At 39.8% G+C, this 15,218-nt stretch overlaps 1 protein-coding gene across 1 annotated transcript in view; it reads left to right on the top strand.

Moving 5' to 3' along the window:
• RYR2 (ryanodine receptor 2) overlaps nt 1-15,218 on the top strand; it is a 798,221-nt gene that overhangs the window by 262,704 nt on the left and 520,299 nt on the right. Inside the window, exon 3 of the mRNA XM_061161401.1 lies at nt 15,057-15,161. Coding sequence (XP_061017384.1) covers nt 15,057-15,161 — 105 coding nt within the window. The remainder of the gene's footprint in view (nt 1-15,056; nt 15,162-15,218) is intronic.

Raw genomic sequence — 15,218 nt, 5'->3', positions numbered from 1 at the left:
GGCTTACTTCACTGTATAATGGGCTCCAGTTTCATCCATCTCATTAGAACTGATTCAAATGAATTCTTTTTAAGGGCTGAGTAATATTCCATGGTGTATATGTACCACAGCTTCCTTATCCATTCATCTGCTGATGGGCATCTAGGTTGCTTCCATGTCCTGGCAATTATAAACAGTGCTGTGATGAACATTGGGGTGCACGTGTCTCTTTCAGACCTGGTTTCCTCAGTGTGTATGCCCAGAAGTGGGATTGTTGGGTCATATGGCAGTTCTATTTCCAGTTTTTTAAGGAATCTCCACACTGTTCTCCATAGCGGCTGTACTAGTTTGCATTCCCACCAACAGTGTAAGAGGGTTCCCTTTTCTCCACACCCTCTCCAGCATTTATTGCTTGTAGACTTTTGGATAGCAGCCATCCTGACTGGCGTGTAATGGTACCTCATTGTGGTTTTGATTTGCATTTCTCTGATGATGAGTGATGTTGAGCAACTTTTCATGTGTTTGTTAGCCATCTGTATGTCTTCTTTGGAGAAATGTCTGTTTAGTTCTTTGGCCCATTTTTTTGATTGGGTCATTTATTTTTTTGGAATTGAGCTTCAAGAGTTGCTTGTATATTTTTGAGATTAATCCTTTGTCTGTTTCTTCATTTGCTATTATTTTCTCCCAGTCTGAGGGCTGTCTTTTCACCTTGCTTGTAGTTTCCTTTGTAGTGCAAAAGCTTTTTTTTTTTTCTTTTTTTCTTTTTTAATTTTTATTATTATTATTTTTTTTTCCCAGTGGGTTTTGTCATACATTGATATGAATCAGCCATGGATTTACATGTATTCCCAATCCCGATCCCCCCTCCCACCTCCCTCTCCACCCGATTCCTCTGGGTCTTCCCAGTGCACCAGGCCCGAGCACTTGTCTCGTGCATCCCACTTGGGCTGGTGATCTGTTTCACCATAGATAGTATACATGCTGTTCTTTTCAAATATCCCACCCTCACATTCTCCCACAAAGTTCAAAAGTCTGTTCTGTGTTTCTGTGTCTCTTTTTCTGTTCTGCATATAGGGTTATCGTTATCACCTTTCTAAATTCCATATACATGTGTCAGTATGCTGTAATGTTCTTTATCTTTCTGGCTTACTTCACTCTGTATAATGGGCTCCAGCTTCATCCATCTCATTAGGACTGGTTCAAATGAATTCTTTTTAATGGCTGAGTAATATTCCATGGTGTATATGTACCACAGCTTCCTTATCCATTCATCTGCTGATGGGCATCTAGGTTGCTTCCATGTCCTGGCTATTATAAACAGTGCTGCGATGAACATTGGGGTGCACGTGTCTCTTTCAGATCTGGTTTCCTCAGTGTGTATGCCCAGAAGTGGGATTGCTGGGTCATATGGCAGTTCTATTTCCAGTTTTTTAAGAAATCTCCACACTGTTTTCCATAGCGGCTGTACTAGTTTGCATTCCCACCAACAGTGTAAGAGGGTTCCCTTTTCTCCACACCCTCTCCAGCATTTATTGCTTGTAGACTTTTGGATAGCAGCCATCCTGACTGGCGTGTAATGGTACCTCATTGTGGTTTTGATTTGCATTTCTCTAATAATGAGTGATGTTGAGCATCTTTTCATGTGTTTGTTAGCCATCTGTATGTCTTCTTTGGAGAAATGTCTGTTTAGTTCTTTGGCCCATTTTTTGATTGGGTCATTTATTTTTCTGGAATTGAGCTGCAGGAGTTGCTTGTATATTTTTGAGATTAATCCTTTGTCTGTTTCTTCATTTGCTATTATTTTCTCCCAATCTGAGGGCTGTCTTTTCACCTTACTTATAGTTTCCTTTGTAGTGCAAAAGCTTTTAAGTTTCATTAGGTCCCATTTGTTTAGTTTTGCTTTTATTTCCAATATTCTGGGAGGTGGGTCATAGAGGATCTTGCTTTGATTTATGTCGGAGAGTGTTTTGCCTATGTTCTCCTCTAGGAGTTTTATAGTTTCTGGTCTTACATTTAGATCTTTAATCCATTTTGAGTTTATTTTTGTGTATGGTGTTAGAAAGTGTTCTAGTTTCATTCTTTTACAAGTGGTTGACCAGTTTTCCCAGCACCACTTGTTAAAGAGGTTGTCTTTTTTCCATTGTATATCCTTGCCTCCTTTGTCAAAAATAAGGTGTCCATAGGTTCGTGGATTTATCTCTGGGCTTTCTATTCTGTTCCATTGATCTATATTTCTGTCTTTGTGCCAGTACCATACTGTCTTGATGACTGTGGCTTTGTAGTAGAGTCTGAAGTCAGGCAGGTTGATTCCTCCAGTTCCATTCTTCTTTCTCACGATTACTTTGGCTATTCGAGGTTTTTTGTATTTCCATACAAATTGTGAAATTATTTGTTCTAGTTCTGTGAAAAATACCCTTGATATTTGATAGGGATTGCATCGAATCTATAGATTGCTTTGGGTAGAATAGCCATTTTGACAATATTGATTCTTCCAATCCATGAACACGGTATGTTTCTCCATCTGTTTGTGTCCTCTTTGATTTCTTTCATCAGTGTTTTATAGTTTTCTATGTATAGGTCCTTTGTTTCTTTAGGTAGATATACTCCTAAGTATTTTATTCTTTTTGTTGTAGTGGTGAATGGTATTGTTTCCTTAATTTCTCTGTTTTTTCATTGTTAGTTTATAGGAATGCAAGGGATTTCTGTGTGTTAATTTTATATCCTGCAACTTTACTATATTCATTGATTAGCTCTAGTAATTTTCTGGAAGAGTCTTTAGGGTTTTCTATGTAGAGGATCATGTCATCTGCAAACAGCGAGAGTTTCACTTCTTCTTTTCCTATCTGGATTCCTTTTACTTCTTTTTCTGCTCTGATTGCTGTGGCCAAAACTTCCAACACTATGTTGAATAGTAGTGGTGAAAGTGGGCACCCTTGTCTTGTTCCTGATTTCAGGGGAAATGCTTTCAATTTTTCACCATTGAGGGTGATGCTTGCTGTGGGTTTGTCATATATAGCTTTTATTATGTTGAGGTATGTTCCTTCTATTCCTGCTTTCTGGAGAGTTTTAATCATAAATGGGTGTTGAATTTTGTCAAAGGCTTTCTCTGCATCTATTGAGATAATCATATGGTTTTTATCTTTCGATTTGTTAATGTGGTGTATTACATTGATTGATTTGTGGATATTAAAGAATCCTTGCATTCCTGGGATAAAGCCCACTTGGTCATGGTGTATGATTTTTTAAATATGTTGTTGGATTCTGTTTGCTAGAATTTTGTTAAAGATTTTTGCACCTATGTTCATCAGTGATATTGGCCTGTAGTTTTCTTTTTTTGTGGCATCTTTGTCTGGTTTTGGAATTAGGGTGATGGTGGCCTCATAGAATGAGTTTGGAAGCTTACCTTCATCTGCAATTTTCTGGAAGAGTTTGAGTAAGATAGGTGTTAGCTCTTCTCTAAATTTTTGGTAGAATTCAGCTGTGAAGCCATCTGGTCCTGGGCTTTTGTTTGCTGGAAGATTTCTGATTATAGTTTCGATTTCCTTGCTTGTGATGGGTCTGTTAAGATCTTCTATTTCTTCCTGGTTCAGTTTTGGAAAGTTATACTTTTCTAAGAATTTGTCCATTTCATCCAAGTTGTCCATTTTATTGGCATAGAGCTGCTGGTAGTAGTCTCTTATGATCCTTTGTATTTCAGTGTTGTCTGTTGTGATCTCTCCATTTTCACTTCTAATTTTGTTAATTTGGTTCTTCTCTCTTTGTTTCTTAATGAGTCTTGCTAATGGTTTGTCAATTTTGTTTATTTTTTCAAAAAACCAGCTTTTAGCTTTGTTGATTTTTGCTATGGTCTCTTTAGTTTCTTTTGCATTTATTTCTGCCCTAATTTTTAAGATTTCTTTCCTTCTGCTAACTCTGGGGTTCTTCATTTCTTCCTTCTGTAATTGCTTTAGGTGTAGAGTTTGGTTATTTATTTGGCTTTTTTCTTGTTTCTTGATATAAGCCTGTAATGCTGTGAACCTTCCCCTTAGCACTGCTTTTACAGTGTCCCATAGGTTTTGGGTTGTTGTGTTTTCATTTTCATTCATTTCTATACATATTTTGATTTCTTTTTTGATTTCTTCTATGATTTGTTGGTTATTCAGAAGCGTGTTATTTAGCCTCCATATGTTTGAATTTTTAACAATTTTTTTCCTGTAATTGAGATCTAATCTTACTGCACTGTGGTCAGAAAAGATGACTGGAATGAGTTCAGTTTTTTTGAATTTTCCAAGACCAGATTTATGGCCCAGGATGTGATGTATTCTGGAGAAGGTTCCGTGTGCACTTGAGAAAAAGGTGAAGGTGATTGTTTTGGGGTGAAATGTCCTATAAATATCAATTAGGTCTAGCTGGTCCATTGTGTCATTTAAGGTTTGTGTTTTTTTTTTTTTTGCTTGTCTGTAAAGCTTTTGAATTCTCCTTCATATCTGAATGAGATCCTTGCTGGGTATAGTAATCTAGGTTGTAGGTTATTCTCTTTCATTACTTTCAGTATGTCCTGCCATTCCCTTCTGGCCTGTAGGGTTTCTATTGATAGATCAGCTGTTATCCTTACGGGAATCCCTTTGTGTGTTACTTGTTGTTTCTCCCTTGCTGCTTTTAGTATTTGTTCTTTGTGTTTGATCTTTGTTAATTTGATTAATATGTGTCTTAGGGTGTTTCGCCTTGGGTTTATCCTGTCTGGGACTCTCTGGGTTTCTTGGACTTGGGTGGCTATTTCCTTCCCCATTTTAGGGAAGTTTTCAGCTATTATCTCCTCGAGTATTTTCTCATGGCCTTTCCTTTTGTCTTCTTCTTCTGGGACTCCTATGATTCTAATGTTGGGGTGTTTCACATTGTCCCAGAGGTCCCTGAGGTTGTCCTCATTTCTTTTGATCCTTTTTTCTTTTTTCCTCTCTGCTTCATTTATTTCCACCATTTTATCTTCTACCTCACTTATCCTATCTTCTGCCTCCGTTATTCTACTCTTGGTTCGCTCTAGAGTGTTTTTGATCTCATTCATTGCATTATTCATTTTTAATTGACTCTTTTTTATTTCTTCTAGGTCTTTATTAAACATTTCTTGAATCTTTTCAATCTTTGTCTCCTGGCTATCTATCTATAACTCCATTTTGTTTTCAAGATTTTGGATCATTTTTATTATCATTATTCTAAATTCTTTTTCAGGTAGATTCCCTATCTCCTCCTCTTTTGTTTGACTTGGTGGGCATTTTTCATGTTCCTTTACCTGTTGGGTATTTCTTTGCCTTTTCGTCTTGTTTAGATTGCTGTGTCTGGACTGGGCTTTCTGTATTCTGGAGGTCTGTTGTTCCTTTTTATTGTGGAGGTTTTACCCAGTGGGTGGGGTTAGACAATTGGCTTGTCAAGGTTTCCTGGTTAGGGAAGCTTGCGTCAGTGTTCTGGTGCGTGGAACTTGATTTCTTCTCTCTGGAGAGCAATGGAGTGCTCAGTAATGAGTTTTGAGATGGGTCTATGTGTTAGGTGTCACCTTGGGCAGCCTGTATGTTGACGTTTAGGGCTATGTTCCTGCGTTGCTGGAGAATTTGCTTGGTATGTCTTGCTCTAAAACTTATTGGCTCTTGGGTGGTGGTTGGTTTCTGTGTAGGTATGGAGGCTTTTGGACGGTCACTTTTTACTTAAAGTTCCATGTAGTCAGGAGTTTTCTGGTGTTCTCAGGTTTTGGGCTTAAGTCTCCTGCCTCTGGATTTCAGTTTTATTCTTCCTGTAGTCTCAGGACTTTTCCAACTATACAGCGCTGATAATAAAACTTCTAGGTTAATGGCGAAGAGATTCTCCCCCGTTAGGGACACACAGAGAGGTTCACAGAGTTACATGAAGAAGAGGAGAGGGAGGAGGGAGATAGAGATGAGCAGGAGGAGAAAAAGGGGGACTCAAGAGGAGAGAGACAGATCTACGCAGTTGTCTGTTCCCAGAGTGTTCTCCATAGCCCAGACATCCACAAATATTCACAGAATTGGATTGGGAAGAGAAGGGGAAAGGAGGAAATATAGGTATTCTGAGGTAGGAAACAGAGTCAAGATTGGGAGAGAATAATCAACACACTCCTGAATAAAAATGGGAACTGAATATTGGATTCTTAAATGTTCACAATTTATATCATATACTGAAAAACAAAAGTTAAAAATCTAGAGTAGAGGTTAAACTCTTAAAAATACGATATTAACAACAAAAACCAAAACACACACACAAAAATTTTAGAAATATATATGAAGTTCAGTTTAAAAATAGGGCTTCTCTTCTTTTTTTTTTGTAAGGTTATAGTGTATTGAAAATGAAAATTAAGGAGTAGTAGAGGAGTACTAGAGGACTTTAAAAGAAATAAGAGAAAAAAAATAGAAGAGAAAAAGGAAAAAAAAAAAAAAGAAAAAAAAAAGAAAGAAAAAAAAATTTTCCCTAATTAAGAAAATCGTAAAAATCTATGAAAATGAAAGTTAAGGAGTAATGGGGGAGTAATGGGGAATTTTAACGGAAAATAAAAGAGAAAAAATAAAAAATAAAATAAAATTTTTTTTTTCTTAAAGAAAAAAAAGTAAAATTATATCTAGGAGTTTCTCTGGAGCTGTTGCGGTCAGTGTGGGTTCGGCTCAGTTTCAGATAGCTCCTCGTTCCAGCTTACGCTTCTCGATATCTACAGGCCCCTTCCGGTGTAGTCGGTGTTTTCTACGGGAATTTTAATCTGTTGCACTGGTCCCTTCTGAAGCGGTTCCCGTTATTTATTTGGCTTCTGTTTGCCGGTCTCTTCAGAGCCTCATTTCCGCCCTGACACAGGCGGGCGGAGGTGGACTCTTATTCAGGGAGCTAGTTCCGTCGCTCTGCGGGGAGGAGCTGGCGCTGCGGGGAGGGGCTGGCGCTGTGGGGACAGGCTTGTGCCGCGGGGATGGGCTGGGGCTGCCGGGAGGGGCTGACGCTGCTTTCTCCGTCTGCGCCGCTCAGGCTCCCGGCTGCTCCGTATGGAGCGTGCCTGCGCTGCGCGAGGTTCCAGCCCTCAGGTGTTCCACAAAAGCACGGAATAGAAAGCTGAGCCTGCTCTTTGTGCCTTCCCTGTCAGAGCGGTCCAGGCAGCCAGGGGCTTGACGGGCGCACTTTACCTGGGTGCGGCGCGCCTACTCCCTTCCGCGGTCCGAGTCTCAGTTTCCGCTGGCGCCAGTCGGGTGCCTCTGCCTTCTGGCCTCTCTGTCCCCAGCCCCAGTCCCCGCCCGCACCGGTGCCTGCGCCCTGTGTCTCGCCGCGACCTGCTCCTGCCTCCGGCGGGGCTGGGCCGGTCCGCAGCCTGCGAGCTCTTCTCTGGACTTTCTCGGGCCCTTTGTTCTGCGAACGGCCGGCAGTGTGTTCTGGCCGGTTAATTTTTTCTCTCTCTTTTGCTCTCTCACAGTTGGAGTTGGTAACTCACAAAAGCTCCCTCCGATTGTCCTCAGGGCACTCAGGCCCGGACCCTACCCCAAGCAATGTCGCCCGCTCCTCTCTGTACCGCCCCCACTTGCTGGTGGTGGATGCGGGTGTCTGGGGTACTTTTCTGCTGGGAGTTGCTTTTAGGCTCATAATCCGTGGGTTTTATTTATTGTTTCCCTCCCAGTCAGATTGCCCTCCGAGATTCAAACACTTCCCCCAGGCCCGCCAGTGCGAGGGTTTCCCGGTGTCTGGAAACGTCCTCTAAAGACTCCCTTCCCGGGACGGATCTCCGTCCTTAGCTCTTTTGCCTCACTTTTTATCTTTTATATTTTGTCCTACCTCCTTTCGAAGACAATGGGCTGCTTTTCTGGGTGCCTGATGACCTCAGCTAGCAATCAGAAGTTTTTTTGTGAAGTTTGCTCTGCGTTCAGATATTCTTTTGATGAATTTGTAGGAGAGAAAGTGGTCTCCCCGTCCTACTCCTCCGCCATCATGGCTCCTCCTCCAGGAGCAAGCATCTTTTGATTTCATGGCTGCAGTTACCATCCACATTGCTTTTGGAGCCCAATAAAATAAAGTCTGTCACTGTTTCCATTGTTTCCCCATCCATTTGCCATGAAGTGATGGGACCAAATGCCATGATCTTCATTTTTTGAATGCTGAATTTTAAGCCATCTTTTTCAATCTCCTCTTTCATCTTCTTCATGAGACCCTTTAATTCCTCTTTGCTTTCTGCCATAAGGGTGGTGTCATCTGCCTGTCTAAAGTTATTGATATTTCTCCCTGCAATCTTGATTCCAGCTGTGTTTCATCCAGCTTGGCATTTCACATGATGTACTCTGCATCTGAGTTAAATCAGCAGGGTGACAATATACAGCCTTGATGTACTCTTTTCCCAACTTGGAACCAGTCCATTGTTCCATGCTTGGTTCTAACTGTTGCTTCATGACCTGCATACAGGTTTCACAGGAGGCTCGAAGGTGGTCTGGTATTCCCATCTTAAGAATTTTATTAAAAAACAAAACAAAACAAAACATTGTTTATTTGGCTGCATCAGGTGTTAGTTTCTTAGTTCCACTGCAGGGGTCTTTGCTGCATTGTGAGGGATCTTTCGTCGTGGTGCAGGAACTCTAGTTATGGCCCATGGGCTGTCTAGTTGTGGCATGTGCTCTCAGTAGCTGTGGGGTCGGCTCGGTTGCTCCACAACATGTGGGATCTTCGTTCCCCAACCAGGAATCGAACCCACACCTCCTATACTGCAAGGCAGATTCTCAACAACCGGGCACTGAGAAGGTCCCCTGTCTGTATCCTTCTGTGTGGACATACAGTTGTATGTAAATGTTAGAAAAAGGCTTGGAAAGATAAACATCCAAAGGCCCATCCAATTCCTATGTAGAAGGGAGTTTATGAACAATTAATTTTGGAAATAGAGAATTTATTTTTAAAAATCAGTATTTTAATTTTCACCAAAAAGGCTTTTATATTTGATTTTATTGTTTTCCACTGATGGAGACCTGGAGTTGGATATTTCACACTAAGGAAGAAAATATAAGCAAAGGAATCAAGGTCTTCAAATGGAGTGGTTTGTTAGTATGCAGTTTGTACATGGTGATAACAAAAGAGGTCTATAGTGGCCAGCACTCGGTTGCTTTGGTTGTGTCTGACTCTCTGAGACTCTGTGAACTGTAGCCCACCAGGCTCCTTTGACCATGGGGTTCTCCAGGCAAGAATACTGGAGTGGGTTGCCATTCTCTTCTCCAGGAGATCTTCCCGACCCAGGGATGGAACCTGTGTTTCCTGTGTCTGCTGCATTACAGGCAGATTCTTTACCTGCTGAGCTACCTGGGAAGCCCCCTACAGTGTCTTATTTAGTCCCAAATTATTGGTTACAGTTAAGTCAAGGCAGCGACATGTTTCCCCAGGCTTGTAAGTGAGTTAGGCAGATACATCCGTGGCTGCCAAATGGTTTGATGGGTACCTCAGTTGAAAACCTAATTGATTTTATATTCACTCTCCAGTGCCAGCAAAGCCAGATGCTCTGTTGTGGTTATTCTTGGAAATTATTTCTCTCCCCAAAGATCAGGTAATAATTTGTCAGGCGGAGGAGAATGGGGATCAGTTTGTGTTTTAAAAAGAATAACAGAAAAAGAGACACAGAAGTACAGAACAGAGTTTTGAACTCTGTGGGAGAAGGTGAGGGTGGGATGTTTCGAAAGAACAGCATGTATATTATCTATGGTGAAACAGATCACCAGCCCAGGTGGGATGCATGAGACAAGTGCTCGGGCCTGGTGCACTGGGAAGACCCAGAGGAATCGGGTGGAGAGAGAGGTGGGAAGGGGGGTCGGGATGGGGAATATGTGTAACTCTATGGCTGATTCATATCAATGTATGACAAAACCCACTGAAAAAAAAAAAAGAATATTGATAGAAGCAAAATCACAACAAGAATTTGCCATAGCCTGTGTCTCCCAAAAGCCTAAAAATAAACAGACTAAAACAGAAAAAAAAAAAAAAAAAGAATAAAAGTTATACAGCCATGCTGCTTGGTTTAGGTTTGTTACTTTTGGCAAAGAACACCTATCCTGATTAAATTGATCTTGTTTCTAGATGAAAAGCATTATGAACCTACTGTCTGCCTACTTTGGGTTCTGGGCAACCTAGATAGACATTAAGACAGACTGAAGTATATACTTTTCTCTGGTTTAATTTTGTATGACAAGTAAATGTAATGGTTAAGAGGCAGGTAGGTGTATAGATGGAGTGGTATTTCTATTTCATGTTCCCATGTGGTCTGTTTTGAAGCACCTAGAAGGTAAAGCATATGTTGCATAAGGATTTCTTTTATGATTTGGGAGCATACTCATTGAAAGGGTAAGTAAAGTTCTTTAAAATTGAAGTTCTAAAAATTAATTTTCTCAGTAATTAGACGTGAGTAAAAAAAAAAAAAAAAGACTAAGGAAAAGATGGTGACTTGCAAATGCTTGTGAGTTGACATTTCCAGTACAGATACATTGACTGTTATACTTTATCTCTTGTGCTTGATGTTAGGAGTCATTTTGATTTGGGGCCATATAGTTGGTCTTTAATTCATGGGTGAGACTGTTTATTTTCCTCTGACAACTTCATTTTGGGGAAGTGGGAAAAGGTGTTAATATAAATGTTATAGTATGATTTAAAAACTTCAGGGTTATTTGAAGAAGTATACATCTAAATGAAGGAATATTTTTAGTAGTTTACTTTAAAAAGTATACAAGTTTTGGTAATGATTCTTTGCCTAAAGCAACCATACCATTTTTCTTCAGAGCAAAAGAAACAGATAACCGTGCAAAGCTCTGGTTTGTGTTGTTCAAAATTTTCCTCTAAGGGGTAAACATTTTTTGTTTCTACACTCCTCAGCCTTTCTGTTCTAGCTGTGTGTTTTGATGGGGAGTTGTGGGGGGAGGCAGAGAGAGAGAGAGAGAGAGAGAGAGAGAGAGAGAGAGAGAGAGAGAGAGAGATGGCTCCAAAGCAAGAAAAGGCTAGAGTTTGCATTTATTCCTGTTAACTCTCGCTATCTGTTATGAGCATGCCAGTCTAAAAATGTGAATTTGGTTGGCAGGATTATTTCATTTCAAATTCATGTGATTTTCAAGTATCTTTAAAATAAATTTAAGATATTTCAGTGATTCATACTTTAACATTTTGATTAAAGTGAAACAGGAAACAATTTAAATATACCCAAGAAGTAAACTTTCCAATATGACCAGAAAGTGCCTTTTCTTGGAAATACTGGAATACTTTAGGTGTTATGAACAGGTGCATAGTTAATACTTTGTGTTTTCAAACACTATTTCTCCAAAGTAGAATTCACTTAAGAACCGATTTTAAGAAATGAGTGGTGCTTCATAAATAGGGAGAAATGATTATATGCAAAGCTAATGGCAGTAGCTCACTTATCTTGTGTTCTTGTTATGGTGTTGACTCTACGATAAGCTTTTTTTTATTTTACTGAAAAGAAAACATGATTTTAAACATTCATATCTTATTCATTTCTAAATGTCAAGAGTTATTGGTAGACTTGAAAACACTTTAAAAACAAGTCCTTGGCCACCTCCAAATTATTCTTGGTGACCTTAACATCCCTCTGGCCATAGTCTTGGGATAGATACAATAAGCTTTTTACTTAGATTATCTCGTTTATTTTTTCACAGCATCCCTATGAGGATGATGTAATTACTGTCCAATTTCTCAGGGAAGAAAATTAAAGATTATAAAAGTTAAGAGCTCCTAAGTAGTAAGGCCTAGATTTTAGCTTTGATTATCTGTTTATAGAATCCAGTCTTTTGACTATTATAATATACTGATTCTTTTTTTAAAAATAATATACTGATTCTAAAGCAATTCATAAATATGTGTCTGAAATCAGTTCAGTGGTATGTTGGCAATGGCTTTTGCAGATTTCTGAGAGCTGATTATTACATATTTAGCAAGTTTGTCAGCTGATTAGTAAACTTTGATACTTTGAAATCAGCCATCATTGGAGTATTTACACCACAGAAATGTGCAAATCTAGACCTTTTTTTTGAGACATTAGTTCACCAGCACACCATTTCTTAACATAGTTCTCTATCAGTGCTATTTGTCAAAGTGTAGCTTCCAAACTCTCAGAGTTTAAGTGGATATGAATGGAATAAATAATCAGTTTTTTCCAGTAGCATTTGTTTCAGTGTGATAAATTGTTATTAATATAGTTAGAACTGAGAATATTAAATTTAAAAGACCTTATCCTGAATTTCAGGGTGGAAAGGAGTCTGTTTCCTAGCTTCCACTCTTTCATCCCAGGATTTTTGGAAAGAAAACCCTTGTCTAGCTGACTGCTGTCAATGGAAATAATCAGCAAACAGTCCATGACAGAGGTAGATAAGAGTTTTAGTTGAGTCACACTGAGGACTATAGCTTGGAAGCCATAGATTCAAGAAGCATCTGAACTGTCTTCTGCTAGACTACAAAGTAGGGGAGGCTTATATAGGCAAAACCTGCAAAATTACATAAGTTGTTTGTCAGTTATAATTGGACTGGCAAAAAAGTAAGGATGCATGTTAAACCAGGATTGGTTAAGGTCTGGAATGGTTGAATAGTTACAAGAGGAGACCATGAGCCCGTAAAGGTGCAGCTGGCAGCTACCAGTAGATCTTGTTTTGACCATGACTGGTGGCATCCTGAATCTAATACAGTTCAGAAAATTCACGTTCTTAGTAACACAGGAATGTGTCTAAAATCACATCCACAGTGGCCAACTAGCCCCATTTTGAATGCCTGAACCACAGTTTTATGTCTTGTCAGAACAAAAGACAAACACCAAATATGACAGGAGACACAACCCTTCTAGGTTTCTTAAGAGAATGATTAGCACAAACACAGCAAGTCAGCATGAACCTTGGTGTCTGGGCCACAAAGCTCATCACTGAAGGAGTACTAGCGTTAGGAATGTAGAAGTGGGGACATTTATCTCTGTCTTCAAAATGGACGTTTATCCTTATCTAAGCAGTCTGGTAAATGCAGTTTTTAAAAATGGTTAAAGCAGATGTACAATGCCTGTTTGATAGACCAGAAGACAAGCTGTTCTGGTTAAAACAAAGTTCAAGCCAAATGTTGTATAAACCAGAATGACTTCCCCATACCTCAGTGAGGAAAACTTCTTTCAATTACTGCGGAGTATAAAAGCAGTGGCTGCACCCAGATTTGAGAGATTCTTTTGACTACCAGCCGAGACAGTCTGAGGAGAAATGAAGGGAAGTTGGGCTGGAAGGGAGGTGCACAGAAACATGTAAAGGGATAGAGGAATTCAGAAAAGTTCATTCAAATGCAAAACATGGATGCCAACAAGGCTTGTGGGATATGAGTAAACCTAGTAATTATGTGTTTTTTTCCCATAAAATAATTTAAACTCCTAGAACCCTAGTACTTAATCTTTCCTTGAAACCTTAAAACATCATTCTCTGCTGATAAGGATATTTTTATTGGTAGTGGTTCAATTTAATAAATGCTTCAACACTGTAAATTGTAATTTTGAGGCAATGAATTAGGTTATCAACTTATCCTCATAATATTCTTTTTAGGAAGACATATTCTTGCTTTTGTTTTGTGTTTAATGTATTTATAATGTTCTTCTGTTAAGAGAATGCTAGGTTGAACATCTGAATTGAACAGCTGCATTGCCTACTGGATCCTGCTTATCTAAAACAGAAGCATGCGTGGATGATAACATATTTATTCCTGATTGGGATAGTACTGTCTAATTTGGCAGTCACTTCCCACCCTGTGTTGTTTGTCTGCTTTTCAGAATTTATGGGGTTATTACTTGATTGAAGTGGAAGTTTATGGAAGGAAATAGAAAAAAAGGATGATTGACCAAATAAAGCAATACATACACAGCAAATAAAAGTCAAACTGTTGCATATAAAGTTAGAAGCTAGATATGATATCCAACTTCAGTAAGACAGGGTAATTGTTATCTTTGTGAATAAGAACAAGTCTATGTAAATGAATATTTTATACCAATTCAATTTTATATTTGCTTAACTTCACTACTGAGTGAAGTGTTTTTCTGTCCTTTTAGTTTTTATCAGTGAACTGCTTGGCAAATTAGAAATGAATGCTTGAGCGTCAGAGAAGTCTGGCTTTTTGGTCCCAGCTTGAAAAATCTAGTAATTGTGACTTGGGAAAGTAGTGTAACTTCTCTAGTTTCTTATCCACACAGTCACATTATCGTAGATGACAACGAGTGTTATTGATAAAGCTTCGAGTGCAGTGCCTAATCAGAGTAGGCACTCAGTAAATGGTAGCTATAGTTACCCACTAGTTAAAACACGGTTTAAGTGTGGGTGGTATAGAGAGTATATTTGGATGATTTGGGAGCTCATGTCAGAGAACTGACAAGTATTCTTTCTTTCTGTGAATGAAGCTGAAGTATCATAAGGTAAGTTTGGGTCTGGATGATTGAAGGTGAAGGTGATGATGATGGTGATGGTGATGATGGTGAAGGTGATGGTGATGGTGAAGGTGATGGTGATGGTGATGGTGGTGATGATGGTGAAGGTGAAGGTGATGGTGATGGTGAAGGTGGTGGTGATGGTGATGGTGAAGGTGATGGTGATGGTGATGGTGAAGGTGATGGTGATGGTGATGATGGTGATGGTGAAGGTGGTGGTGATGGTGATGGTGAAGGTGATGGTGATGGTGATGATGGTGAAGGTGGTGGTGATGGTGAAGGTGATGTGAAGGTGATGGTGATGGTGAAGGTGAAGGTGATGGTGAAGGTGATGGTGATGATGCTGGTGAAGGTGATGGTGATGGTGATGATGGTGATGGTGAAGGTGGTGGTGATGGTGAAGGTGATGGTGATGATGATGGTGAAGGTGATGGTGATGGTGATGATGATGGTGAAGGTGATGGTGATGGTGAAGGTGATGGTGTTGGTGATGGTGATGGTGATGTTGAAGGTGAAGGTGATGGTGAAGGTGAAGGTGAAGGTGATGGTGAAGGTGGTGATGATGGTGATGGTGAAGGTGATGGTGATGGTGATGGTGGTGGTGATGGTGGTGGTGATGGTGATGGTGATAATGGCTTTCCCTCTTTCCGCACAGAATGTCCCTCCAGACCTCTCCATCTGCACCTTCGTGCTGGAGCAGTCCCTGTCTGTCCGGGCCTTGCAGGAGATGCTGGCTAACACTGTGGAAAAGTCTGAAGGGGCAAGTACTTAATTTATGTAGGCTGACAGTATGTTAAAGAACTCAGCTATTATATAA

This window comes from Dama dama, chromosome 15 (genome assembly GCF_033118175.1).
Source record: "Dama dama isolate Ldn47 chromosome 15, ASM3311817v1, whole genome shotgun sequence".
Lineage (NCBI taxonomy): Eukaryota > Metazoa > Chordata > Mammalia > Artiodactyla > Cervidae > Dama > Dama dama.
The sequence above is the reverse complement of the archived record's forward strand: the minus strand, read 5'-3'. Positions and strand labels throughout refer to the sequence as shown.